Genomic DNA, 25,963 nt, shown 5'->3' on the forward strand with positions numbered 1-25,963 from the left:
TTCGGTGCTTATGAGCCGTTACTTTACTCATTGAGTTTTTTACGTGTGCCTTTCCTGATGCTAATGGCGGTAAGACCAAGGAACAAATGCCTACTAAATACTTAGGATGTGCAGCACCTCCTGTCACAGCCTGTAACTGTGGATCCCAGTCCTGGCGGCTGAGGAGGTTTGGAAGAGGGAAATAAAATACAACGCAAACCAGTCAGGAAAGGCGGCCTGGTCAGGAAGCCACATTACTCAATGAGAATTCCAGGAGAGGGTTCTAAATATATGTTCCACCCTATAAGATAGGAATTCCTGTTTTAGTGAGCTACGTACGTACACCTAGGACACGTAACAAATATTTATGATGGGGAATGACATGGGAGATTCTTTTCCATCATCTTTCCTGTTATTTTCCTTAGTATGTTTCTCTGTCACTGTGTGTAGGTTTGAGACCCGGATGCATTGATCTAATCAGAACACCGACAAAATCTTATCCACTATATTGAACAGGATCCACAAAAGAAGAGATTCAGTTAGTAAGAACACTTGGAAAAATGTTTATTCTCACAAATAATGAAAAACATGAAAGTTCTAACAGTAAGATAAAATTTTTCATTCATTAGTAAAGTTTTTAAAATTGAAATGCTAGTTACAATATGAGAAACTGGTATTTCTGCTATCAAAATTGGCAATATATATCAAGAACAATAAAATAACCTTCAAAACAAATAATTCTATTTCTTGGAATCTGTCTAAGAACATAAGTGGAAAATGTGAATAAGAAAAAGCAGTAAGATGATAATGGTTTTGTGAAGATGATAGGATTATAGATAATTTTTGCCTTCTAAATTCTTGGAATTTGTGATTTTGTTACCTTTAGAATTTAAAAACCATAAATTAAAAAAATTAATACTGCCTTTGTGAAAGATCATTTTGTGAGCCTTATTAGTAAATAATTTGCTCAATATCTCAATTTCTTGATATCTCCCATTTCCTATTGTCATTGTACCTACATCATTCCAAAATCTGTGAAGAGATGATTTCATTGAAAATACTTTTATTTGGCTGTAATGCACAGTCAGCACCCATCTGAGCAGAGCTCTCTGTCTCCTTCCTCAAAAGCCCACAGTGTCTCGCTGAGGCCTTGAGAGTCTGAGCCCCACACACGGTCGTCCAGCCTCCCCTGTGATTTTGTGAGTCAGACAGTGTCCTTCAGTTCTTTTGGCTGAGTCAGTCTTGGTTGCTTGAAACTAAAGAAAGAACCAAAACTCACACAGGCAGGAGGTTCCTGGGCAGAGGGACGCTCCAAGGCCCCTAACGGGAGGGGACACAAAGGACTTCTCAACATCCCTTGTACCAGACGCTCCACTCGTTCTTGCCCCATCTACTCACACTTTCCGCTTTTTTGGAATCTTTTCTGAAGTATTCCGCCCTTTCACCTCCCCATTTTGAATATATATATATGTTGTTATTTTTTTAAAAAAAGGAAGGGTGAAAGGAGGGTGGGAGGGAGGGAAGTGAAAGAGCAAAGGAAAGGAGAAAGAAGGCCAGTGGGAAAGGAAGAGAAAAAAGGACATTTATTCAGCTGAGAAGTTTCTCCCCTTCCAGAAAGTGAAGACCCTCCCCTCCACTCCCAGAGGCCCCTGCCCTTGGGCACTCCCTACATGCCGCCCAGCATCACTGGTGTGTGTGTGTCTTGCACCATCCCATCCCCCACCAGATAGGAAGCTCACTTGGGAAAGCATCTTGTTCAGTTAATCATTTTCTCCTCCACGGTGCCTAGGTCTTGTGCCTTCACTTAGCAGATGCTCAAAAGATGGTTGATGTGTGACTGACAGAACTTGAAAAAAGTTCTCCAAAATTCAGAGGGAAAGGGAACGGCAGCAAATCCAGTAATATCTAGCTTAATTATACATTGATGGTGACCTACAAACAAGGTCCCTTGTGAATAACAACTTAGAATTAAAATTTAATTATTCTTTAAGATTGATCATATCACCAAAGGAGAATATTATAAATAGGTTTAATTGTGCCACTAATTTAGGAGATATTTAGCAACAATCTACTTAATCATTCTCTTGTTCTTAGACATTAACATTGTTTGTTTTTTTTTAAAGATTTTACTTTTCCTTTTTCTCCCAAAGCCCCCCGATACATAGTTGTGTATTTTTACTTGTGGGTCCTTCTCGTTGTGGCATGTGGGACGCTGCCTCAGCATGGCATGATGAGTGGTGCCATGTCCGCGCCCAGGATTCGAACCAGCGAAACGCTGGACCGCTGAAGCAGAGCGCACGAACTTAACCACTTGGCCACGGGGCTGGCCCCTAACGTTGTTTTTAATATTTTACTATTTTAAAGAATTTTGCAAATATAGATGTTGGGACAAGAGGGGGACTTATAATCAAATTTAGATTTATTCCTTAGGATTGATTCCAGAAGTGGAATTATTGTATCAAAAACACTTTATGGCTCTTGACAAGCATAATCCAATAACTCTTCAAAAAGGAAAAAAACAGTTATGTTCCCACCAATAACATAAGAATTCCCATTTCATCACACTCCTATCAGGATTCTTATTTTTTTTAACATGCAAATTTGATAGGTAAAACATTCTGTTTTGTCTTAGTTTTCATGTCTATGATTATTAATGAGGTTGAACATATTTTCCAGGTGTTTTAAAACTAGTTTTGCGGTTTTTTCCTTTTATGAATCATCTGTTCCTGTCAACAAAGCATTCCGCATCAGACACTCTGCCTACCAAATTTTGAAATGTTCCTTAAAATGCTGTACAGCTTTTGCCAGCACGTGGCTAAGGAAGTTAGAATTCTCAGCACTTTCTTCAAGAGGGATCTTGAGTGTGACATTGGGCGAAGGCAGAATGCTGAAGTCTATCGTCATGTCAACTCGTTTGGAAAAATTTCCTTCAGGAACACCTGGAATTACCTAAAAAGAAGGTTTATACAGTAAAAGATTACTAAATTGCAGTGCACATTCAGGATTAATTTAATACCATGTTAGGCAAGACAGGCTAGGTTGTGCTGAGGTAACAAATTAGCCCCAGCATTCCAGTGGCTTCATGCAACAAAAACTTATTTCTGGCTCATGTTAAACGTCCAATACAAGGGCTCTGTACCACCTAGACACTCAGGACCCTGGCTGACAGTGCACGTCTTTTCACGGCTGTAGCATATGGTACACATGGCTTTCTTTGTGCCCTCAGCAGAGAAAAAGAATGGATAACCACACAAGGCTCTCCATCACCTCAGTCTGGAAATCACTGTTGTCATTTTTATTCACCTTTCATTGGCCAGAACTTGCCACATGGCACCACTTAACGTCAAGAGGAGCTGGAAGACGTGAGTGAGCAGATGGAATATTTGGTGAGCACATTGTCTGTGCCACAAATATTAATGTGATGCACCAAGTTTTGTACTGGGTTTTCCCAAGAAAATTACACATTATGGTTGTGTGTGTGATTTTTGTAAGAACCAGTCATCTGAAATTCACATCAGTTACTCTCTTAATGAATTCTCAAGTGCATATACTTTGATTTTAATAATAGAAATGAAACTGTCCTGACATGCAACTTGATGTAACCTTAAGAGAACTATTTTGAAAATGTTTTCAAATAAATTCCCTTATCAAAAAAACTAAAGCAAGGGGCTGGCCCGGTGGCACAGTGGTTAAGTTTGCACGCTCTGCTTCAGCAGCCCAAGGTTTGCCGGTTTGGGCCCTGGCCATGGACCTACACACTGCTTGTCAAGCCATGCTGAGGCAGGCGTCCCACATATTAAAACAGAGGAAGATGGGCACGGATTTTAGCTCAGGGCCAGTCTTCCTCAGCAAAAAGGGGAGGATTGGTGGTGGATATTAGCTCAGGGCTAATCTTCCTCAAAAAAAAAAAAAAACCCACAAAAAAACAAAAAAACTAAAGCAAAATATTAAGAAGCCAAATAAAAACTGATAATGTCTTAATTCTAGTTCATAAAGGAATAGCCAACATAACTTTTCCCCTTTTCCTTTTGGTGAATATAACACACATGAAGACTGCATGAAGCATTTATGTCTAATTTAATAAATAATTATAGAGCTGACACCCGTGTAACTACAACCCAGGACATAACTTTTTTCACCTGCCGGAATGTGTAAATTTTTCACATAAGGTTCCTCTTCAGTACTTGCTGTTTTATGGCTTTACATTTTCCGTTACATAATGAAATAAAAGCTGTTTTGAGAAAAATAACTCTTACAGGTAGTTCAACAAAGTGCTTAAGTTTACCAATTCTGAAGAAACACTGCTTGAGTTTGAATCACAGTTCTACTATTTACTAGCTGTGTGACGTCAGATAAATTGTTTAACTTCTCTGTGCCTCATCTGAAAAATCTGGAAAACAATAATACTTACCTTATAGGATCATTGAGGGTATTAAATGATCTGATATATGGAAAAAGTTCTTAGAACATCGTCTGACACGTAGTAAGTGCTCTTCAGTAAAGATTATTATCAGAAAAAATATCATTGAAAACAATAATTTTATTTTCTACAGAGGTTTTTACACAGAAGTGCCTTTGTTTTCAATATAAGGAATTTTAGACAAGTCTGTTCGTGTTACTCAGAGACATTGGAATAGAAGCAAATGGAAGCGTAGAATGAAAAATATTGACAACAATGAAAACAATTCAATATTGGCTGTACCTTTCTAAAGTTTGAAAGCAGTGCTAAAATTTTTCTTCAAATTTTATTCTTCAAGACAAGAATTTTTCCTCGTTAAACTAAAAATCTGTGGTATTTGTGAGGATGATCAAATACGCTGAATTATTTTCCTCTCTGAGGGTACGATCTATCTCATGAAGTAACAGAATCAGAGAGTCCGCAGGTATTGGAGAGTGGCTTTCAAACCTCCTGACTGTGGTCTAGTTACAAATACATTTTACAGCCTGACTCAAAACACACATGTCTTACGTCTATGTGTACACATATTTATACACACACATATGGAAATGAAAGTTCCATGACGTATGCATATGGCTTATCAAACGTTGGCACTCTAATATTTTCTATTCTAGTCTGTCCCACTGTTTTTGTTTGTTTGTTTTGTTTTTTTAATGTTCTGGTTGTAACTCTCTGGACTTACTTCTCAAGCCACACACTGGCCACAACTTTGCAGTTGGAAGAGAGTGAAACACTAGCATACGGAATGTCAGAGGTCAGATTTCCTAAGAGCGGAGCCTGACACTCTGACGTGGGTGACTGAGCAGGGAGCCTTCAGGTGAAACTTTTAAGGGGATGAGGCAAAGCAAGACAGAGAAGAGGGAGACGCTAATCTGGGATGTGGCTTCAGAAGGTGACCTCACCTGACCCCGCAGGGAACTCTGGATTGTAAGTGGCCCCAAGGGCAATCCTTTGGAGAAGGTTAGGGGGTGAGAAGTTAGCAGCAGCACCAGCTGGAGTTGGAAAGGGACCCCTGGGGAACTTAGGGCACCAGCGCTCCATGCTGCACAAAATATTGCATCTTCAATTGCTCTGCCCAGTGATTTTTGTACCCAGGTCTTTTTAGGAACCTGCCAATACTGACCTCACCAGGAATCACTAGCCTGGTGCCTTGGGATATTAAAGTGATATGTGCATTGTGGGAGGTCAGGAAAGAAATTCAGTCACTGTTTTAAGCAAAAAGAGTTGTTGATTGAATGTGGGAGACATGGCATAAGTGCAACTTAAGATGGCAATTTGTTTTTATGTGAAGGTTAGTATATAAAAATGTTTACTTCTCTAGGTAAGTCAGACGCTTACTGTGTCAAAAGCTGAGCGCTATAATTTACACAGTTCTTGCTTTGTAAAGGAACCTATACTAATCACTTTAAGGACATACATTTTAAAGCAGCTGTTATTACTTCCATTTTGCAGATGGAAAAACTGAGGCCTAGAAATGTTAAGGAACTTTTCCAAACTTACTCAGCTGCTAAGTTTCAGAGTCAGCTTTTGAAATCGTTACTGTATCTGAAAGTCTTCTCTCTCAAAAACTACATCGGCCAGGTTTCTTCAGTGTCACCTGTATCAGTTATAGCACTATATAGCTCTAAGACAATTAGCCATCTCTGCATTTAGGAAGGGTTTCCTGTTTTAAATTGGTTTTCTCTTTAGAGTTTCTTGTTTTCTAAAGACCATACACAACGTTAAAAACAATCACAAGGGAAATATGAATATCCTCCTATAGCTTGTTTTCAAATTCAGATATAATTAATAAGTAAACTAACAGAAAAATCAATGTATGCACATGTAATCTCCATATCTGTTCTTGGGTCCCTCCATTACCTCTATGGAATTGAAGATGTTCTCAGTTCCTGGGGTCTGGTTTGCCAGTTCAGTCACCCAGCCAAACTGCTCTCGCATCCTCTCCATCAGATACGCGGTGTCGTCCAGGTGCTGCTGGGTCATCTGGAGAACCTGGGTGTACTGCTGATTGGATATGTTGACAAGTTTAAGGGCCTCATCCACTTTTGAGTGCAGTTCAGGTACATCAGGACAGTCTAGCAAAGAAGAAAGCAACACGATAAAGGAACAGGTCCATGAGATTTGGAGTTGGGTGATGTGGGCTTAAATCCCAGCCCTTACACTTTCCATTCCAGCCTTTTGACCTTGAGTGAGTTTTCAAATGAGTAAAATGAGCATGAATGAAATAATAACGTAAAGTGCCTGAACACACGGTTGGCGCACATTACAGACTAGCAAATATTCCTTTGCCTTCCTTTTTCTCCTTCTGTTCTCTTTGAAGATTGTCAGTGCTACTCCCTGATATCCTGATCCTCCTACTTCAGGACACACAGGGATGTACTTCCCTGCTAGCTCGAAGCTGACTGTGGACATCTTTAAAGTGATGTATCTCATTTCTGGAGGAAGCCTTCAAGAAAGGTTTAGGTTAGCTAAAATAAAAAGACAGGCAGTAATATGCGTTGACAAGGATTTGGAGAAATTAGAACCCTCATACATTTCAGTGGGATGTATGTAAATGGTGCACCCAGTCTGGAAGCAAGTTTGGCAGTTCCTGAAAATGTTAAACATAGAGTTATCATTTGACCCAGCAATTCTACTCCTAGGTATATACCCAAGAGAACTGAAAACATATGACCACACAAAAACTTGTACACAAATGTTCATAGCAATATTGTAATAGTCATAAAGTAGAAACAAACCAATGTCCATCAACTGCTGAATGGATAAACAAAATTTGGTATATCCATACAATGGAATATTATGTAGCCATGAAAAGGAATGAACTTCTGATCCATGCTACAACATGGGTGAACCTTGAAAACATTATACTAAGTTAAAGAAGTCAGTCACAAAAGGCCACATATTGTTTGATTCCACTTATATGAAATGTCCAGATTAGGCAAATTCAGAGAGACAGAAGGCAGGTTAGTGGTTGCCAGGGGCTAGGTAGAGGAAGCAGGTGGGAAGAATGGGAAGTAAGAGCTAATGAGTGCAGAATTTCTTTCTGGGGTGAAAATATTCTGGAATTAGATAGTGGTGACGGTTATACAACTTTGTGAATATACTAACCACCATTGAATTGTATACTTTAAAAGGGCGAGCTTCATGGTATGTCAACTATATTTCAGTAAAGCTGTTATTTAAAAAAAACATACTCACATGATCCGTGGGACCCACAGCACCTGGAGGCATTTTTTAGTCACCACATAGACATAAGAAGGAATGTTTCAAGAGAAGGAAGGAAGAAAACCCACATGTAGCAGGTGTCTCTTATGAAGTGTAACAATTTGTATCCGTTAGCTTTTGCTCCAGCCATCCCAGCTGAGGCCTCTCATCTTCCAGAAGATTAGCCTGGGCTTGTTCACACCGTGATGGATAGGTTTCCAGCAGCAAGAGAGGACAAGCCTTAATTTACAAGCACATTTCAGGTCTCCCCTTTGGTCATATTTGCCAATGTTTCGTTGGCTAAGGACAGACCCATGGCCAAGCCCAGAGTCACGAGTTGGAAAAATAGACTCCACCTCTTGATGGGAGGATCCACAAAATATTGTGGCCATTTTCATCCTAATCCACTGTATATTTGTCCCCTTCTGCCTGTGAGAGTTCCCAGCTCAGACCTGTTGTTTCTTGAGTAACTATTAATATTGAACATCACTTTCAAAACAGATCCAATTTAATGGATAATTTTACGGTCTCGTGTAACAGAAACTGTGCCAGAGAAGAAATTCCTCAGCATAAATTCCACGTGCCTACCACCTACGTTAAGGAATAAAATATTACCCAAACAGATGAAGCCCCCGCTGCGCCACTTCCACGTCACAACCCCTTTGTCTCCTCAAAAGGAAACTGCTACTTTGAATTTGGGTGTATATATCCAGTAATTGATATGGGAAAAGAGGGAAAGAGCCACTTAAAGTGCATTCATTTAAAAGTGGGACCAAAAACGTATGGTAAAGAGTGAAGAAAATGATTTATGATGTTTTGGAAAACATTTTATTTATCAAATACAAGGTTATAATATAGCTATGTGCTTAGTCTTAGAACAAAGAATGAATCAAAGGTTGATTGAAAAGGCAAAATCGTTGTTTGACAAACTATACAAGAGTTGTTTGTAACAGCAAAACATTGGAAGCAACTTGGATGAAGCACTTCCGCAGGAGAATGGATGAATGAAGTGTGGTAGGCCTACGCGGACTAGCACAGGACAGCGATTAATGAATTGGAACAATGCAGAGTCACGCGGCCAAATCTCACAAACTGTAACTGTGTGACAAACCAAGTTGCAAAAGAACACATAAGGAATGATATTTGGATTGTCAAGAAAAATTATCCCAAACTTGGAAATAAGGCAAAAGAACGGCTGTGTGTCTTTTCAATGTCATATAAAGCATTGTCTTGAGGTCCACCCAAAGATTACTTAATTCTCCGGGGAGATGTTCTCTGGTAGATTTATAACTATTTACTGTTGCTTAGAGCCAGACTCTAGGCAGTTAGATGCAAATTATAGACTGGAAGTTTGCAAAGGATTTTTGTCCAGTAGAGATATAAGTTATTTTGGCTTGATAGAAAACATAACTGCAAAAGTGTAGTTTTATTGCCCTTTAGTATATTAACTTCATATCTAATTTTGCAATCTTACTTCAACATTCTATCTTTGACTGTAAATACTTCAGTCTCTCTATACTCCTTTGAAACAGCTTTAACTCATTAACAGAAAAAAATTAATCTTGACATGTGCTCCTTTTGTATTTGTATGAGTCATATTTTTAAGCTTAAAAATTATACTTTGACAATACAAAAATTAAAAACACGTAAAACATTGCTATGTATGGTGTATGTGTGTGCTATATATAAACATACACGATAAAGGTATAAAGAAATGCAAGGAAATAATAAACACCAAATTCAAAACAGCAGTTTCCTTTGAAGGGGATAAAGAGCACAACCTTCCACACCTCTGGAAGGTGCACAGTGGGGGCTTCACCTGTTTCGGTAATGTTTTGTTTTTTTAATCTAGGCACACAGGTTTTTATTATCTTATTCTTTTTTTCTGGTTGAGGAAGATTAGCCCTGAGCTAACATCTGCTGCCAATACTCCTCTTTTTGCTGAGGAAGACTGGCCCTGAGCTAACATCCGTGCCCATTTCCTCTACTTTATATGTGGGACGCCTACCACAGCATGACTTGCCAAGCGGTGCCATGTCCGCACCCGGGATCCGAACCAGCGAACCCCGGGCCGCCAAAGCAGAACGTGCGCACTTAACCGCTGCACCACTGGGCTGGTGCCTATCTTATTCTTTACACATTTATAATAAAATGCATTTTATAATAAAATTGTTTTACCTTTGCAGCAATCAATTTACACTGCATGTATACTGTATCTAATGCATTACCTGATGCATATTGATTATCTGATGCTTTTATGCTGTATTATCTGATTTCTTCTGTATTAAATTTTTTCCGGTTTTATTGAGAAATAGACATAGTTTAAGGCGTACAACATGATGGTTTGATTTACTCATACTGTGAAATGATTACTGCAATAGGTTTAGTTAACATCCATCATCTCATATAGATACAATCAAAAGAAAAGAAAAAAAATTTCTCCTTGTGATGAGAACTCTTAGGATCTATTCTTTTCACAACTTTCCTATAGACGATACAGCAGTGTTAGCTATAGACACCGTGTTGTACATTACATCCTAGTAATTGTTTATCCTATAACTGCAGGTTTGTACCTTTTGAGCCCTTCCTGCAATTCCCCTTCCCCATCTTCTGTATTATTTGATGACAATCAGGGCGAGATGATAATCAAAGCTTTTAACTGGATGAAAGAACATTAATGATACTGAGACGGGAAGTTTGAGTGGGACTATTTTTGTAAGTGGTCAGTACATCAGTGTGTATTTTTCTGTTATAAAATCTTCTGTTTCTGTATGCAACCTTGTAACTGTGACTTAAGAAACAAACACTTGAATAATGAGAATCATTAATACGTCAGACATTTTATTTAATCCTCAAAACACCTGTGTGAAGTAGATAGACGAATCCCATTTTCCAAATGATGAAACAGAGGTGCAGAGAGTCAATCAGTTAGCAATTCAGGAGAAACAAGACCCTCATTGGCTCTATCAAAAAGGTCAGTTTATATTCAACCTCCTACTCCAACCCATTAGCCACACTTTTTTAGAACTTCTTTCCCTTAGGGCTTTAGTGAGGTGGAAAGCAGGTGCACAGAAATCAAAAGTTCCTCCTGGCTTTCTAAGCAAATTTGCATTTGGGTCCCAGCGGGTGAGAGGAGCAACTTCAGTTAAGGAAAGCAGAGGTAGACCAGGGGAGGGAGGGAGCAGGGGGACTGGCCGTGGAGAGAAGGGTTTCTCTCCTGGGAAAGGAATGAAAGGCCACTCTTTGGCCGCTCTGGGAGGAGAAAGGCTTTCTGGGGCTCGTGAGAGGCCACTTTCCATATTTAACTACTGATTAGTAATTAACCCGCCAACTGGAAGGAGTTAACACCGCTTTCAGAAAAACTCACTTGGTTACAACTTTGCTAACACAGCGGGAAGGTTGCTTCATTGGCGGGTTTTCTTTTTGTTCACAGTAAGAAAAGAGCTGCCCCATTTTGCTCACAGTTCTCTTTTGCACACGTTAGTGTTTGTTTGCTCTTTAACCATAAAAAATTTCACAGGAACAATAAGAGAATTTAAAAAGGGGAAAAGTGAGTTGACCTACTTTTGAATAATAAAAGTTTATAAACCCACACTGAGCACTCCCAGATGGAAATGAGCACGCAAAAAAGTGCTTGAAGGGAAGCGAATGAATCCACAACGCTTGTAAAAGTGAGATTTTTAACCTCTGACCAGCAAACTATTAAAACTCTGAGAAAATAAGAGTTATTTACCTTCCCATAGGTAATCCTGACATTTTTGGCATCTTGCATGAAATTGGAAACATTCTGACAAATTCTGGCCAAGATCTCCACACAGTCCTCTGTCCCCCACAGGCAGCATCTTTGAACTCGGGCCTCCACGGTCAGAGTCTGCAGGTAACACAGAGTTTCCAGGTTAGTTTCATTAGAGTCTGCACTTTAAAGGAGTAGATACAATGTCGTTTCTTGCTTTTTCTTATTGTTGAAAGATGTGTTTTCAACATCTTCCTGTATCCAGTCATAGGAGCACACATTGGTGCAACCATTTGCTAGGACAATTTGACATCTACCAAAAAGTGCACACATCCTTTAATCCAGCAATCTCAATACTATTATTACTCATCATTATTAGTACACTTCCCTCCTATATACATACACACAGATGTTAATGCATGTAATTTTATTTTCTGGAAGAAGTCATAAAAATTATTAATAGTAACTTTTTAAAAATCCAAGCCTAACAGTACATATGCAAACCTTGTATTTAATTAAATAAATCACTTAAAATATTCTTAATTACAATCACAAGTTTTTCAGCAAAATATGTATTTACAAAGTTGTAAAAATGGCCACATGTCAGTACGTCCGCACCCAGGATTCGAACCAGCGAAACCCTAGGCCGCTGCAGCAGAGTGCGTGAACTTAACCACTCGGCCATGGGGCCGGCCCCTCAGCATGTGTTCTTTTATGCTATGGTGTATCTCACTCATGAGAGTTTGTTTGACAAAAGGGATTCAACCCGCATTAGGAAGAATCAAAGCTTCTTTCATAAGGATTGAATGTATTAATAGACGTTTCTCACAATCCTGCAGTCACTCAACCAAAGCCATCATCTATGTGGACAGCCTTTGGATAAGAAGAGTTCGCGTGATAATCTCCATGTGGCCCAACTTTTAAACCTGGGTGATACATTCTCTTATAGACTGACAGTGCTTTATCTATGTCAGTAATTTCATTTGAAACAATTTATATTTTAGGTTTACTTGTTTGGATTTTATGTAAAATTATGATCTCATATTTGGAACTTGAAAATTGTCTTTAGCTTTTTTTCTAATAATTGATGTTAGCCTTTGCACAACTATCAAACTGGAAATTTTTAACTTATGCGCCACATCTTCCTCTGTCTCATCTACCACAGCTATTCAGTGAAGTCTTTAATTTCTACCTCTTCATCTTATCTCCATCCTACCTTCCTGATCTGTCTCCACTGCCACTGTCTACAAGTCCACATTAACCTGATGATTTTCTGTTATATTAAATCCTCAACATTTAAAAATGAAACATTTCATTTCGAGATAAACTGTGAAGTCCATTGCTTAAAAACCTAGGAGGCACTTGTTAGATCATATGGTTCATAAGGCAACCGTCTCCTTTGTGGAATAGAAAGTCATTTCCTCCCAGCAGCCTTCTGGAACCCTCCCCTGTAATAAAGTGGCATCTCTTCTCGCCCACAGCACCCCTGGGAGTTCTACTGGAGAACTTCTCTCTGCTTTATGTACTGTTCGCTTTCATATCTTCTCTATTAGACTCTGAGCCCCATGAGGGAGGGGATTTGGTCTTACTTTAATCTTGTCATTTTCCTGTATCTTCTGTCATTTCACTTATGATATGGTAATGTAATTGTCCACTGATCTGTCAGTTTTCCTTTCTCTGAAATGAGCTCCTAAAAGTCAGGGGCTGTGTCATAACCATCGTCTTATTCCCAGCGTCTAGATTAATACCTGGTATATAGATCAGGGATGCCAAATTCTAGGTCCACTGACATCAGTTCCCCATCCTGTACCACAGTATGGCACTAACCCATCACCTCACTTCAGTCACGCCATGACAGAGCCTCTGGACCCTTCTAGGCAGCTACTGCCGGTACCATCACTGATATGAGCCATGTACTCTCCCCACCTGCCTCTGTTCCCTACCCTCCAAGGGAAAATTAAAGTCAGCAAACACTCTCCAAGGTAGGATTAGAACCCAGATCTCCTGGCATCCAGCACTTGTCAAGCTACTACCCCACAAGGTTTATTGAACACAATCTCATCTACTCTTTCCAGGGATTTATAAGGCAAGTGAGGGCAACTGCCAGAGCTATTTCATTCTTTCAACAGATTCAGGAACTGAGGTCTAGAAAGGCCAAAGTAGGAAAGAAATTCTTCCATATGGAGACTGAAATGAAACCACAATAAAATAAGTAGTAAACATTAAGATATTTCAGATTTTTTATTATTGCCTCTCTCCTTTTAATGGTGTTTGTTATTCAGTTTTAGCTATTTGTCTAATTTTGGCTCTTAGGATGATCATGACAAATAAACTTCATCCGTGAAGGTTGTCAGATAGACAGTGCTCACTCATTAATGTTGGCCATAGTAATTGACAACAGATCTCTATTAGTTTCCCATTGCTATCATAACAGATCGCCACAAATTTAGCAGCTTGAAACAACAAATTATCTTCCACAGTTCTGTAGTCAGAAGTCTGAAATGGATCTCATGTTGCTAAAGTGGAGGTGTCAGCAGGGCTGTTTTTCCTTCTCGAGGCTCTGGGGGAAGAATCCATTTCCTTCCTTTCTAGTTTCTAGGGACCACCTACCATCCTTGGCTCATGGGTCCCTTCCTCTATCTTCAAAGCCAGCAAAGTAGGGCCAAGTCCTTCTCATGCTGCCATCTCTATTGATTCTTTTCTGCCTTCTTCCACTTTTAAGAACCCTTGTGACTACATTGGAGCCACCTGGATAATCCAGAATACTCTCCCTATTTTTAGGTCAGCTGGTTGGCAACCCCAATTCCATCTACAACCTTACTCTCCCCTTGCCATTAGCAGAGCATATTCCCAGGTTCTGGGGATGAGGGCTTGGTAGACATCTCTGGGCAGCTATTATTCTGCCGACCACGAGGGGCAGAGCTCAAAATGTCTTCTCACTGGGTGGATTTTCCAGGCGTGATGGGTTTATTCCTCCCCTACCACCTGTCCAGAAAAGTGATGGAAGCACATGCAAATACCCTACAGCCCCTGCCTGACTATTCTTGATAAACAGGCCACCTGTGCTCTTCCGAGAAGACACTGTCTCCTCTGTTGGGCTGGCTGTGGACCATCTGGTTAGGGTAGGGATACCGGAGATAGAAGAGTGTAAGGGTGTAACACAGGCTTCTTTGTTTTTAATTTTTGCATTTACAGGGGACCCTGGACATCCAGGTGATCACCGAGATGCAAGTGATGCGGGGAGTGGGGAGGCAGGGAGAGTGGGCCCATGAGCCATCTGAGAGCAGGGGCTGGTCCTGAGCCGTGTGAATGGGGAGGAACCTGAAGCAGAAAGGGTGGAAACCCACATTCTTAGTCAGTGGAGTGGGAGGGAGTCGCAGTGGTTGGGAAATTATCTGGATTTCAACGTGTCTGAGTCACTACTACTCCTGTGCACATTTGAACGCAGCAACCCATGTGTAAGGTCGCCACACAATGGGAAAGCTGGAGGGGGGCATGATTTTGTTCTAATGAACACATTCTGAATATTATTCTGAACAACTGACATCTATTTAAAAGGTCAGGCAAAAATTATTCAATATCATCCCAGTACTGACATAGTCTACTGCCTTGATGCTTTTCCTGAATATTTGGTGAATTTGTAGCCTCAGAATGGAACACCAGACAAAACACCTGACTTACAAGAAAAGTCCACGGGACCCCGAAATAGAACCTAACAACAATTCCAGTAATGATGTCTGTTCTCCGCTCCCGGAACAACCAGGCAGGAAGGATGTAACGGATTGCTTCCTGCCTTCAGTTTCTGACAGTGTGAGGTAAGCCCCTTCTATATAGAAGCCAGTTATGCAATGTTGTGGCAAATTTGAGAATTTGACTCAGGTGTTGCCAGCTGCAGCTGATATAATTGGGAAAGCGTCAGCCAGAAGGAGCCTGTTTTTTTCCTACATACAAAAAGCTGTGTATAATTAATATATACAACTTGATGAGTTTGGAGGTAAGTATACACCCATGAAACCATCACAACCTATGCCATAAAACTATCCATCACCTCCAAAAGTTTCCTCCTGCCCTCTTATTTATTATTATTATTACTACTAGTGACAAGAATGCTTAACATAAGATCCAACATCTTAGGAAATTTTTAATTATACAACATGGTATTGTTAACTATGCTGTACAGCTGATCTCTAGGACTTATTCATCTTGTATAACTGAAACTTTGTACCCTTGACCACCACCTCCTCGTTCCTTCCTCCCGTCTGCACCTGGCAACCGCCATTCCACTGTCTTCCTCTATGGGTTTGACCATTTTAGATTCTTCATATAAGTGGGATTACGTAGTATTTGTCCTGTGTCTGGCTCATTTCACCTAGCATAATGTCCTCCAGGTTTGTCCATGTTGTCACAAATGGCAGGATCTTAGAAGGAGCCCATTTCATTTTTCACGTCAGAGGGGAGCAGCCTTTTACTTGGCCTAGCGGTCAATAAGAGATAAGTCCAAGGAAACGCCAGTCCTACAGTTGCCCACGTGGCAAGCAACTCTCACTTCTGAGATGCTGTGTCCCAGCCACTCCACAGAAGCCTGAAGACGATATCTCCTTCTGCCTTAAAACATAAAGCAGTGTTGTTTTTCCAACATGGAATATCAGGGGGCCCGAGTGGTACTGGTAGGATACCAATTCTTATCCTTTACAGAAATTCCTATTTCTGTAGTTTTGGGATTGTCTATGAGCATTTTCTACGGTTTTGTGCATAAGTGTTATGGTGTAAGGAATTACAGCAGTGATGTCAAGAAGGTCGTGGAGGGCACTAAATGTGACCTGTTATACAGACACTGAGCTTCTTCCCCACTGGGAGTTCAGGAGCCTAGACTGATTGTAAAGAAACCCCATGATGCTCAAGCAGAATAGAGCTGAGCATCCACACGAGTTTTAATAAAGGAGGCAACCATTTTTTTTCAAGTTCTCACTCTACTAACATTTTCTTTTCAGCCCTGAAAACACACTTTATAAAGAGAGAACAGCCCCACAGAGCTCTTGACCATAAGGGAAGAGAGAGAGTGTTTGGCAGACTTCAAAGCTGCTTCTACGAGGCTCTGAAACTTTGATCATCCATAAATTGTTACTCTCAGAAACACTGCACAACGACTTAGAAATGTCTATCATTTCCAAAGTTAAACAAAACTTGACTTTAATATAGGCATCTAAGTAAAAATAATCTCTCTGTACTTACCTTTGTCTTGTTTTGGGAAATCCTCTATTGCATTCAGCGTCTCAGTAATCGTTGCACTGACACTTTGATAAATGGAGACACTGAAATTACAAAACAGCTGGAAGAAGCTGGGAATGTCCCAACTTTGCACAAGATTCGATTTTTTTGTGGGCTCTTTGGATAAGGCTGGAAAAAAGTAAGGCTCAATTAAGTCTGTATCTGACATGAAATATGATTGAAAAGCCTGGTCAAATTCTTGCTGCATCTGTTTGAAGACGTTAAAACTTCTGTTATAGAGAAATCTCACGTCCACAGTTAATTGGCTGAATACATTCTCTATTTGGGTCAGTTGTGCATCTTCTTCAATGACCTTCTCACCAACAGGGAGGTCTTGTTCATTATCTTCATGGAAAGGAAACAGAAACTGATATATTTTCCTGAAAAACTGTTCAACCTGTGGGGTGGGGTGGGGGATAAAAATGGAATAAGAAATTAATTTTCTTTCTGGACCATTTCTTACTGTAAATTTTAAGGTCAACTTACAATAGTCATTCTGAATCAAAAACAATTCTGGGCAAGTAATTCTGTCCGCAAAGGTGACTCACTTTAAGATAATTTATTAACACTCTTGTATCTGGCTTTGACTTTGACTCTGGAAATAGCATCAGAAATTCCTCCTGGCTCGTGTTTGCCTACCAAAGGCCTAAAAAGGCCAAGTTTGCAATATTGTTGACAAGCCACAACCTGATGTACTGGCGGTGGTTGGCATGCCATGGTCTAAAGGACACCGTGTAGATTGCCCAAAAACTGTGAAGAAGGCTCTTGTTTTTCACTCCTGTCTTAGGGTTTTAGTTCTTTTTTTTTTCCCCTCAGTGGAATGTTATTAGTGTCTTTATCCTCTCCTCTTTCTTGTCTCATAAATTAGTTAGACATAAGACATACAGTTAAATAGATGACTTATAGATGGTTACATATTAGCAGTGGTCAAAGCCCTCCTTGGATGTAGTCAAAGGAACGAAGCTCTAATCGTGGCATTCCCTTCAGTGGGAGAAGATTTTCAGCAGTCACACCACGCTCTACTTCATCTATGTGACACCTAAGATTGTGCCAGAACATAGTTGCCCTTATACGATAGTGATATGGCCGCACTGAGTGTTATGGAACATTATTAACTATCAAATATCATCTCTGTGGCATCCCAGTGCTGTTCAAAGAATTCTCTAGAATTCTTAGAGGACTCATGCCTTTCTCAAAAAGTAATCTGGGTGGATCATCTGCCTCTCCCCTCTGCCAGCTTCTGTTTACCTGAATCGATCCACTAAAACAAAACTTTAAAGTCCCAAGAAATTTTCACAAAGTCACATAACTGGAACAGATAAGAATGGTCCCCAAGTCTCCTGATTTCCAGCCAGTGCTCGTTCCACCATAGTCTGCTGTATTAGAGAGTAACGGTGGCTATTAAAATAGAGCAGATGCAATGAACAGTGGTGGCAAATTAACTTGGCATAAGAGTTATCCTAGGCGTTGCTCCCCCTATAACTGGGTACAGCACTGCCATGCCAGCAGCACACTCTAATTACTGCACGCTCTAATATGCAGAGGGAAGCTTCACTCCATTTATATTCAGCTCACTTCTTGAAAGGGAAGAGAAATGTAGGCCAAGAGAATAGGAGCCTTTTATGGGGCAGAGCTCATCCTACTCAGGTCACCACCCTCTGTGATTCCCTCTGCCCAGATGATAGCCAAAGGGGACAAAAAAGAAAACCTGCCTGTCCTATTGGACACACATCAATCTGGGTAAAGGGGACATGAATGTGTGCACGTGTGTGTGCTGCCACAAGAGGGCGGGTCTAGCGAAGGAAAGACTCAGGAGGCAGAGAATGTCTTCAAATGTTTGGCCTCTGGGGGAAAAATGAAAGCAGGTGGAATTCAGAGACTATAATACTATTATTCAGAATGCAATTCAGCAAACTCTTACTAGATAACTACAATGCTTAAAAGAAGACAAATAAGATAGGGTCCCTGCCCTTAAAGAGCTTACAATCTAGTGGGAACATCTTCACAAATAACAAACACAAGGCAGATGGGTCAGGATATTTCTGAGAGAGACACACACAGTGTCATTAAAAGGAGGGACAAACGCTGCATGGCTGTTCTAACTTGTAACGGAATATACACGGGGATTCACATCTGAGCACGAAGGTTAGATTCTAGACTGCAAAAGGCCAGAATCAGATCAGGCATCTCTCGTCTAAACAGTAATATAAATTAAATGTTTTTTTTAAAGCAAGCTGAAGTAGTTACCTTAAGAAGTCTGAAATCTCGAGCTCTATTTCCCCTTACTGTATTTTTCATAGAGGGCCAACGAGGTTGGCAGGCTGTATAAAATCTCAGGCAGCTACTTTCCAGGCAGGACTTGCATTTGCCCCAGGATTCTGTCAAAGACGCCTGGCACAGCCTTTCTTCCTCTTCCAGATGTTCCTGAACTTCATTCATAAGCTCCAGGGCCTCCTAATTACAAAGTAGAAACAAACATCCTATTTCCATTTCATAAATCTATGTGTATCTTTGTTGATTTCACCCTTTAAAAAAATGTGTGGATTCTAAAGTAATTCTTCATTCTTTCTTCAGGTCCCTAGCAGCTGACAGATCTACCCCAAAGCTTCCTGTTGGATTAAGAAAAGAGCACTGATTGATCCCTGTTGAAGATTGTACAAATCTTATCCATCTGTTCATTCATTCAGGCAACAGCTATTTATTGAGTGCTTGCCATGGGACAGACATACACTGGATGTGGGTGAACCAACAGTGAAGACATGGTCCCTATTCCGGGGGATGAACTGTTCACTTATCTGTCTTCACATCTAGTCCTTCCAGGATGTGGAAAGTGGGTGTTAAGGCTTATAAGCTGACACATTTATTCCCTTCATTGATGCTGCGTTTAATTACTGTATGTCCTTAAACATTGCCAGAAAGCGCAGTTCTTACGTGTACATCAAATCAAATCTGCCCCTTGAGTTACGTTCTAATTGCAGAGATGCTGTAGTCTGTCTTCATTCCTCTCGTCCACGTTCCGAGCACGCCCCCTGGTGGTGCCTTGCTGTACGTGGCCAGGGCCCGCTCTGGGTGTAAGGAGCCCAGGAGAAGCGACCCCTACCCCTGAGGACCTCAGTCCTGCCCTCAGGAGCTCCCCGCAGGCTGGCAGCCCTGCCTAGACGCCTGGCCTCCCTGCAAGTGTGGACTTCTGCAGACGGGCTCCCGCCAGCCCTGAGATGTAGTTCACAGGAATTACCAGCGATTAACAGACTGCCCATAAGACAGTCTCAGAGCTAAAGTCAACTACTTAAGTGAAAACCACATGAGGGAGCAAGTTTCTGTACTTAAAACCAACTCAGTGTGCACTTTTCCCTAACGAGATAGAAAAAGAACTCACTCTTTTCTGGCATGGTAAGCCCAAAGAACCACCTGGGCACTGACAATCTTGTCCCTCCCATCCGCTGGCTTGGACTTTTCAGCTGTCTTCCTGCCAAATCCTGGTGCTAAGCCAGGCGGCGCTGGCTGTGGCCACATAAGAAAACTGGCAGGGCCCTAGCCTGTCAAACACACCTTGTGACCCAGACAGAATTTTCTTGTCTCCTGGGGCGTTGCAGAACAACTTGGGAATCCTACATCTTCTCAAGAAAGGTTGCCTCATCTTGGCAGGCAACAAGACCGCCCAGATTTTCTCCATCAGTCCCAGTTTTAAATATTCTGCTCATTGGAATCATAAACCAAATCACAATATTTTCAATTCTGAACTACACTCACTGTCTACCGTTGGGCAAATTACTTGTAAACATCTCCGAGCCTAATATCCTCGTTCGCAAATAGGAATAACAATAAGGTTTCCCTCTGAAGGTTTTGTCTGAAGTGAGATAAGCAAGCAAGGCACCCAGCGCGTTATTAGCAGTATCTCTGATTTCCTTCCACTTGCCTCCAAGGGCAGAACTGAAACCAGTTACCAAATCACCAGTGCCCAGGTTTGGTAGTGCAATCTTGCATGGAGGAAGTAGATCTCTGGGTTAGGAACGCCTTGTCCATTCCTTCTGTTTCTCCCTAAATGCCCCACCCACTGGCAGGGTCCATATCTATTCCTGTAGTTTACAGCTTATCAAAGTCCCATCTAAACCTGGAGTGGGGGCAGTTCACTTGAAAGCACTTTAAGGTTTCCCACTTTAGTAAGTTTCAGATGCTCTCACTAAATATGACTAGAGGGGGGTTGAGGAGGGGGACCGTGATGACGCTGGGTCGCCTGAGGATGGGTGGTGCTCTGTAATGGGAGCCTGAGAGCGCCAACCCCATATTTGCCAATTCATAATTTGTCTGAAGTGTCCTTTATTCTAGGTTTACAGAATTTTAGGAGGGAGACTTAGGATTGAACAGGTTTCTCTTTTTTAAAATTAACTTCTTTTTTTTTTTAACTTTTTATTTTTCCTTCTTCTCCCCAAAGTCCCCCAGTACCCAGTTGTATATTCTAGTTACAGGTCCTTCTCGTTGTGGCATGTGGGATGCCGCCTCAACATGGCCTAACAAGCAGTGCCATGTCCACACCGAGGATCTGAACTGCCAAAACCCTGGGCCGCCGAAGTGGAGCGCGAACTTAACCACTCAGCCACAGGGCCGGCCCCTAAAATTAACTGTTTAACTGAGTGCCCTAATCTCAAGAGTATAATTCAAAGAATTTTTAGACAATAAGTAGGTTTTTAAGAAAAAACAATTCTACCAGTTCCTAGGATTCTTCAGGGCCAGAACTGAAACCACCACTTGCTGACTTGACCCACCCCTAACTGGAGCCTTCTTTTCATAGAACTACACTCTTGGCTTGCCTGGAGGCTCGGGAAAGGGAGAAAAACAGAAGGTCACTGGTGGCACAGGCACACTGCCCCCTGACTTTCTCCCCAGTCATTCCTTACAGTGTTGGAGTAACATGTTAATTAACATCTCGAGCCTCAGTTTCCTCAGACATAAAATGAAAGCAATGGTTCACCCAAGGTTGGAAGGATTACATGAGACAACGTGTTTTATAAAGGGCCTGAAGTGATATCCAGCGTCATTGTTCCCAGTGGCCAGACTCACAAGCCGACCAGGGAAGAGCCCAGCTCAAGGGCCTTCCCCATGTTCCTCAGGAGGAGCTATTTTTAACTTCCTCAAAATCTTTTCATTGCTGCCGAAAGAGAGGAGGGCCTGCAGCTGCGGGTCAGGCCACCTCCTTTCCTCACTAGGGACCTGCGTAACAGGGTGCGCAGACATGGCCGCAACACCAACCAGTCTGATGACAGGCTGACTACAGCTTTGGGGTTGGCCTGTCACACAGCCCAGCTCCCACTGCTTAATGGATACCCAGAGACCGCTGAGCTCGGAAGTAAAGAGAACTCCAGCAGCTATCTGGAACTCAGTGGCCCTAACTTTATAGGTCTATAGACATAGGGAGGAAATATTAGAACTTCTATTTGTACTTTTTTTAATTTAAAAATTGACTATGGGGAGACATTAAATAGGTGTAGAATTTCAGTTTTGCAAGATGGAAAGAATTCAGGAGACTGGTTGCCCAACAATGTAAATGTACTTAACACTATTGAACGGTGCACATAAAAATGGTTGAGACGGGAAATTCTATGTTCTGTGTATCTTACCACAGTTTTAAAAAATGTTCTAATGAAAACAAATTTTAAACATAATTTACTCCAAATGTTAAAATTTAAAATATTTTCCAAGTTATTTTTTATTACAGTTTTGATTTCCCCTTTAAAGGTAATGGAAAATAATTTTTTTAAATGTAATTGCTTTGAGTGTCATGTTAATGGTTAAAGCTGTTGAACTACAAGCCCATGCAGTGTCTATAACTTAGAAATGTATTGAGCTTTATACTGTAACATGTGAACAATTTTTAACATCTTCCATGGACATTGAACACAATGTGTGTGTTCTTCATTGGTGAGATACATAGTTTCAACTATAACTATTAAGTAAAGGTATTTGAATTAAAAAAATGATTAGGATGATGTACTGTTTCACATACATTGGTGGTTTCTTGCGGTGCTTGTCAGGCCACTGCACGTGGCCAAGTGCACGTGAGGACTCATCACATTCCAGAAGCACCCACAGTGACTCCCTCTCTCATTGCAGCTGATTGCAATGAATTGCCATTGAAGAGGACTCAGGTAAATAAATGATGGTTTTTATTCTCTAGCTTTAACTAAACTAGCTGTCACTAAATAGACAGGGGGCTTCAAAAGATTCTTAAAAAAAATCCCAGTAGATTAAAAAATATGAATACTTTAGGCTCAGGTAGACAAGAAGCAAATGGCAGAGCTGACACCTCTTTATTATGAGCTTTTTATTGGCCACTTGACAGTCAAAATATGATGATCTAATCAGATCTGGCAAATTGGCTGAAAAGAAAATTCGAAATATCTACAAGATTATTTGAAATATGGACTTATATCCACCCTACCTAATGAGGAACTTCACCATAAGTGTATTTTGTGCCTTGAGATGTTAGCGTTAGCAATTCATGTGTCTGATTTATAAATAAATTAATATGCATATATGTAGGAGTGAATGCTAACAAATATTTTAGTGATGGGGATGGGAGATCAAAACACTTTGGAGACCACTGATCTAGCCTAAAATCTCCCCGAAGACTTTTGACTCAATATCCTAACCCAGAAGGGACTAAGGATAAAGCAGCATTTTCCAAACAGAGACAAATCCCCGAAATGCCTGGGTCTGGAGCCCTGTAAAGGCCTCTACTACAAGGAATGTGTTCTTTGAAGAAATTTAAAATTTCCTTCAAACTTTTCCTCCATTGAGGGCTGCTCTCAAGAAAATCTAATATTAGGGAACATAGGTAATTCATCAGTTGCCCGAATAAGTGCAATATATATGGTGCAGATACATTTAAGAACAGATAATTTTTTTCAATGCCTCTACCTGCTTTTCTTCTCTGCATTTCTTCAGGGTTTTCATTAGATGGGTATGTTCCTCCTCTCTCCTTTCCATCATGATTTTCATCTGCTTCATACCAATCAAAGCCTTCTTCACCTCTTCATCTACATCTATCTCCCCAGCATCGGAAAAACCTAAAAGAGATGTGGCAGCTTTTTTCTTTGAGATCCGATCAGATTACCAGGTATCTGTATCTGCATCAGAATACAATGAGTTCACCAAGATTTCATGTCGCCTAAATAGAGGCTTAATTGTTCTTTGATAGCATCAAACTCTGAAAGCAGGTCATAATGAATTAGTTGTCAGCTGTCACATGGACCAAGCTGCCACATGGACGGTACCTTCTGTTCCTCACTGCTGAGCTGTTAGACAAGTCAGAGTTCATTTCACCTCATTCTTGTCATTTTCTTCTAGGCCTGTTTTCATTTATCCAATTTTTTTCTTTCACTTAAAACCCAAGTGTGTTTATATTAGAGAAAATTTCAGATTTTCTTTACAAACAATTTATTTTAAGTGCCCAACTGGGAACCTCAAACATAGTGAACAATTTCTCTTTCTTTCAGCTTCAATTACCTTCCTAGGAGGCATCAAATCTAGGAAGTAGTTCATATAATGCAAGATTCTTCAGTAACCTACTGGACATCTTGTACACCTTTAATCAGCCTTTAGTGACTATAAAAGGCATTGTTAATGTCTCGCCACAATAGCTGATGTGGCTTCCTAAGGAGCTTATTCTTGCCTCCAAATTTAATTATAGACCTCCAAAAAGCAACATTTTAACTAATTTATTTTTCCAAGTGTTAAGTACCCAAAGCGTATATCATCAAGCAAAGGTCACAAGTTAATGAGCACAGACCAACCAGATGCGATGTCATTATAACCCATTCTTTCACTATCTCAGGAATAACTGCACAGATTACTTTAATTGTTTAAATTTTGCAAATGCTAGAAAAGAATTTCACTGTTCATTAAAACTATGCTTAGAGGACACCAAACATCTGGATGATACCATGAAATGCAGCCCAAAAGTTGGCAAGTTTTATCTATGTGATAGCAAACATCTGGAAATGTGAAAGTTCTCAGACACTCCATTGGAATTTTCTATTTTTGTCCAGATGTTTGGCGTCACGTCTACTTGGTTTAAGTGCCTAGAGAACGTCTCACCGTGAAATGAGAGGGCTGTAATGACCACGGTTATCTCTCAACTGTAAATCACTGTAAATGCCAGCAGGACACACAGACACGCAAACAGGACACGGCACAGATAAAGCAACTTACGTACCCTTCAGGTGTCCGTGGATGGCAGTTTTGTCCCCCCAGGTAGGTGCACAGTGACGATCTTTCAGCCACAGCAGATACACAATAAACACCAAGAGTGGCAGCCTCATGTTCCCGCTGTTACTGCAAAGGAAAAATAAACCAGCATCAAATGCCTTCTTCCATTAGTTTAGTGCCTGTCGGCATCAATCAAAAACACATGCTGAACCAAAGCATTTTTCTGCCAATTTTTCTTCATGACTTGAGATAATTTACGCTAATATCCCTGAGACATAAGAAAAACTGGAATATAAATTTTTTTTAAAAAAACACCCAAGTCTCTATTTTGTTTACACTCTTTATGACAGTTAAATACAGTCATCATCTGAAGTACCTGAAATTTAAGGCAGTGAACACAGCCCCACAGAATCCAAACTTCATTTTATTCCCTTGTCAACAGTAAACATCCGCAAACAGACTTAGTCAAAATAGATCAGAGGGATTTTTTTTCCTCCCAAATTCTGAATTCTCAAGTGAATTTTTACCTAGATGGTTAACTACTTATTTTTTTATGAAAGCAAAACAGCCTCCCACATTTTTCTCACACTTCTTATAAACCCCATCAAGATACATGAATAGCGCAAGTTAAATTTTTTCTTCTCAGATAATGAATTTCCTTTTAAATTTAATTTGATATACACTAATTATAAACATTCCAAATTCAAATGTTTAAAACTTTACTAAAAAAAGTTAAATAAATTAAAATAATTGTATGCTTTAATAAAGTTAAATTTATAAAATGTTAGATTAACTCTCCCCCAAAGGGGATATTAATCTGCTTTATGTGTATTTGCTACTTTGGGAAACAAACCCTCCATTATTTAACCAACATTAATCAACATTAAAAAAACACCTTTTTAATATGATAATAAAATAACATTGGTACAAGTAGTTACTAAGTTATCACATTTTACGTAGATCTACGTCTGTCATTTGAACTAATTCTTTTCTTTCTATTAAGACTCTATTTACCAAATGAAACTTTTTAATACAATATATTTACCTCTGACTTTGCAGTCTCTCTCCAGTAAGGTTAACACCAGCTTCTGGAAGCACCTTCACTTTTCTCTGAG

General features: G+C 40.3%; 1 protein-coding gene across 1 annotated transcript; it reads right to left on the minus strand.

Annotated features, from left to right (window-relative positions):
• Positions 1-1,696: 1,696 nt before the first annotated feature.
• CLUL1 (clusterin like 1) lies at positions 1,697-24,961 on the minus strand. The gene is made up of 7 exons (XM_014862969.3): positions 24,856-24,961; positions 23,559-23,707; positions 18,930-19,097; positions 16,608-17,040; positions 11,376-11,513; positions 6,299-6,513; positions 1,697-2,928 (listed from the first exon to the last, which is right to left on the minus strand). Exons 1-7 carry the CDS (start codon positions 24,959-24,961, stop codon positions 2,740-2,742), a joined length of 1,398 nt encoding a protein of 465 aa, XP_014718455.1. The 3' UTR covers positions 1,697-2,739.
• Between the last annotated feature and the right edge of the window lie 1,002 nt (positions 24,962-25,963).

This window comes from Equus asinus, chromosome 7, assembly GCF_041296235.1.
Source record: "Equus asinus isolate D_3611 breed Donkey chromosome 7, EquAss-T2T_v2, whole genome shotgun sequence".
NCBI classification, from domain to species: domain Eukaryota; kingdom Metazoa; phylum Chordata; class Mammalia; order Perissodactyla; family Equidae; genus Equus; species Equus asinus.

What these genes read in the sequence shown, in the direction of transcription:
- CLUL1 (XM_014862969.3), bottom strand. Translation starts at nt 24,961, where the DNA reads ATGAGGCTGCCACTCTTGGTGTTTATTGTGTATCTGCTGTGGCTGAAA. An exon ending in GGCCCTCTATGAAAAATACA is followed by an intron (nt 17,041 to 18,929) that starts GTAAGGGGAAAT and finishes CCCACCCCACAG; the next exon opens with GTTGAACAGTTTTTCAGGAA. An exon ending in ACATCTTCAATTCCATAGAG is followed by an intron (nt 2,929 to 6,298) that starts GTAATGGAGGGA and finishes CCTTCTTTTTAG; the next exon opens with GTAATTCCAGGTGTTCCTGA.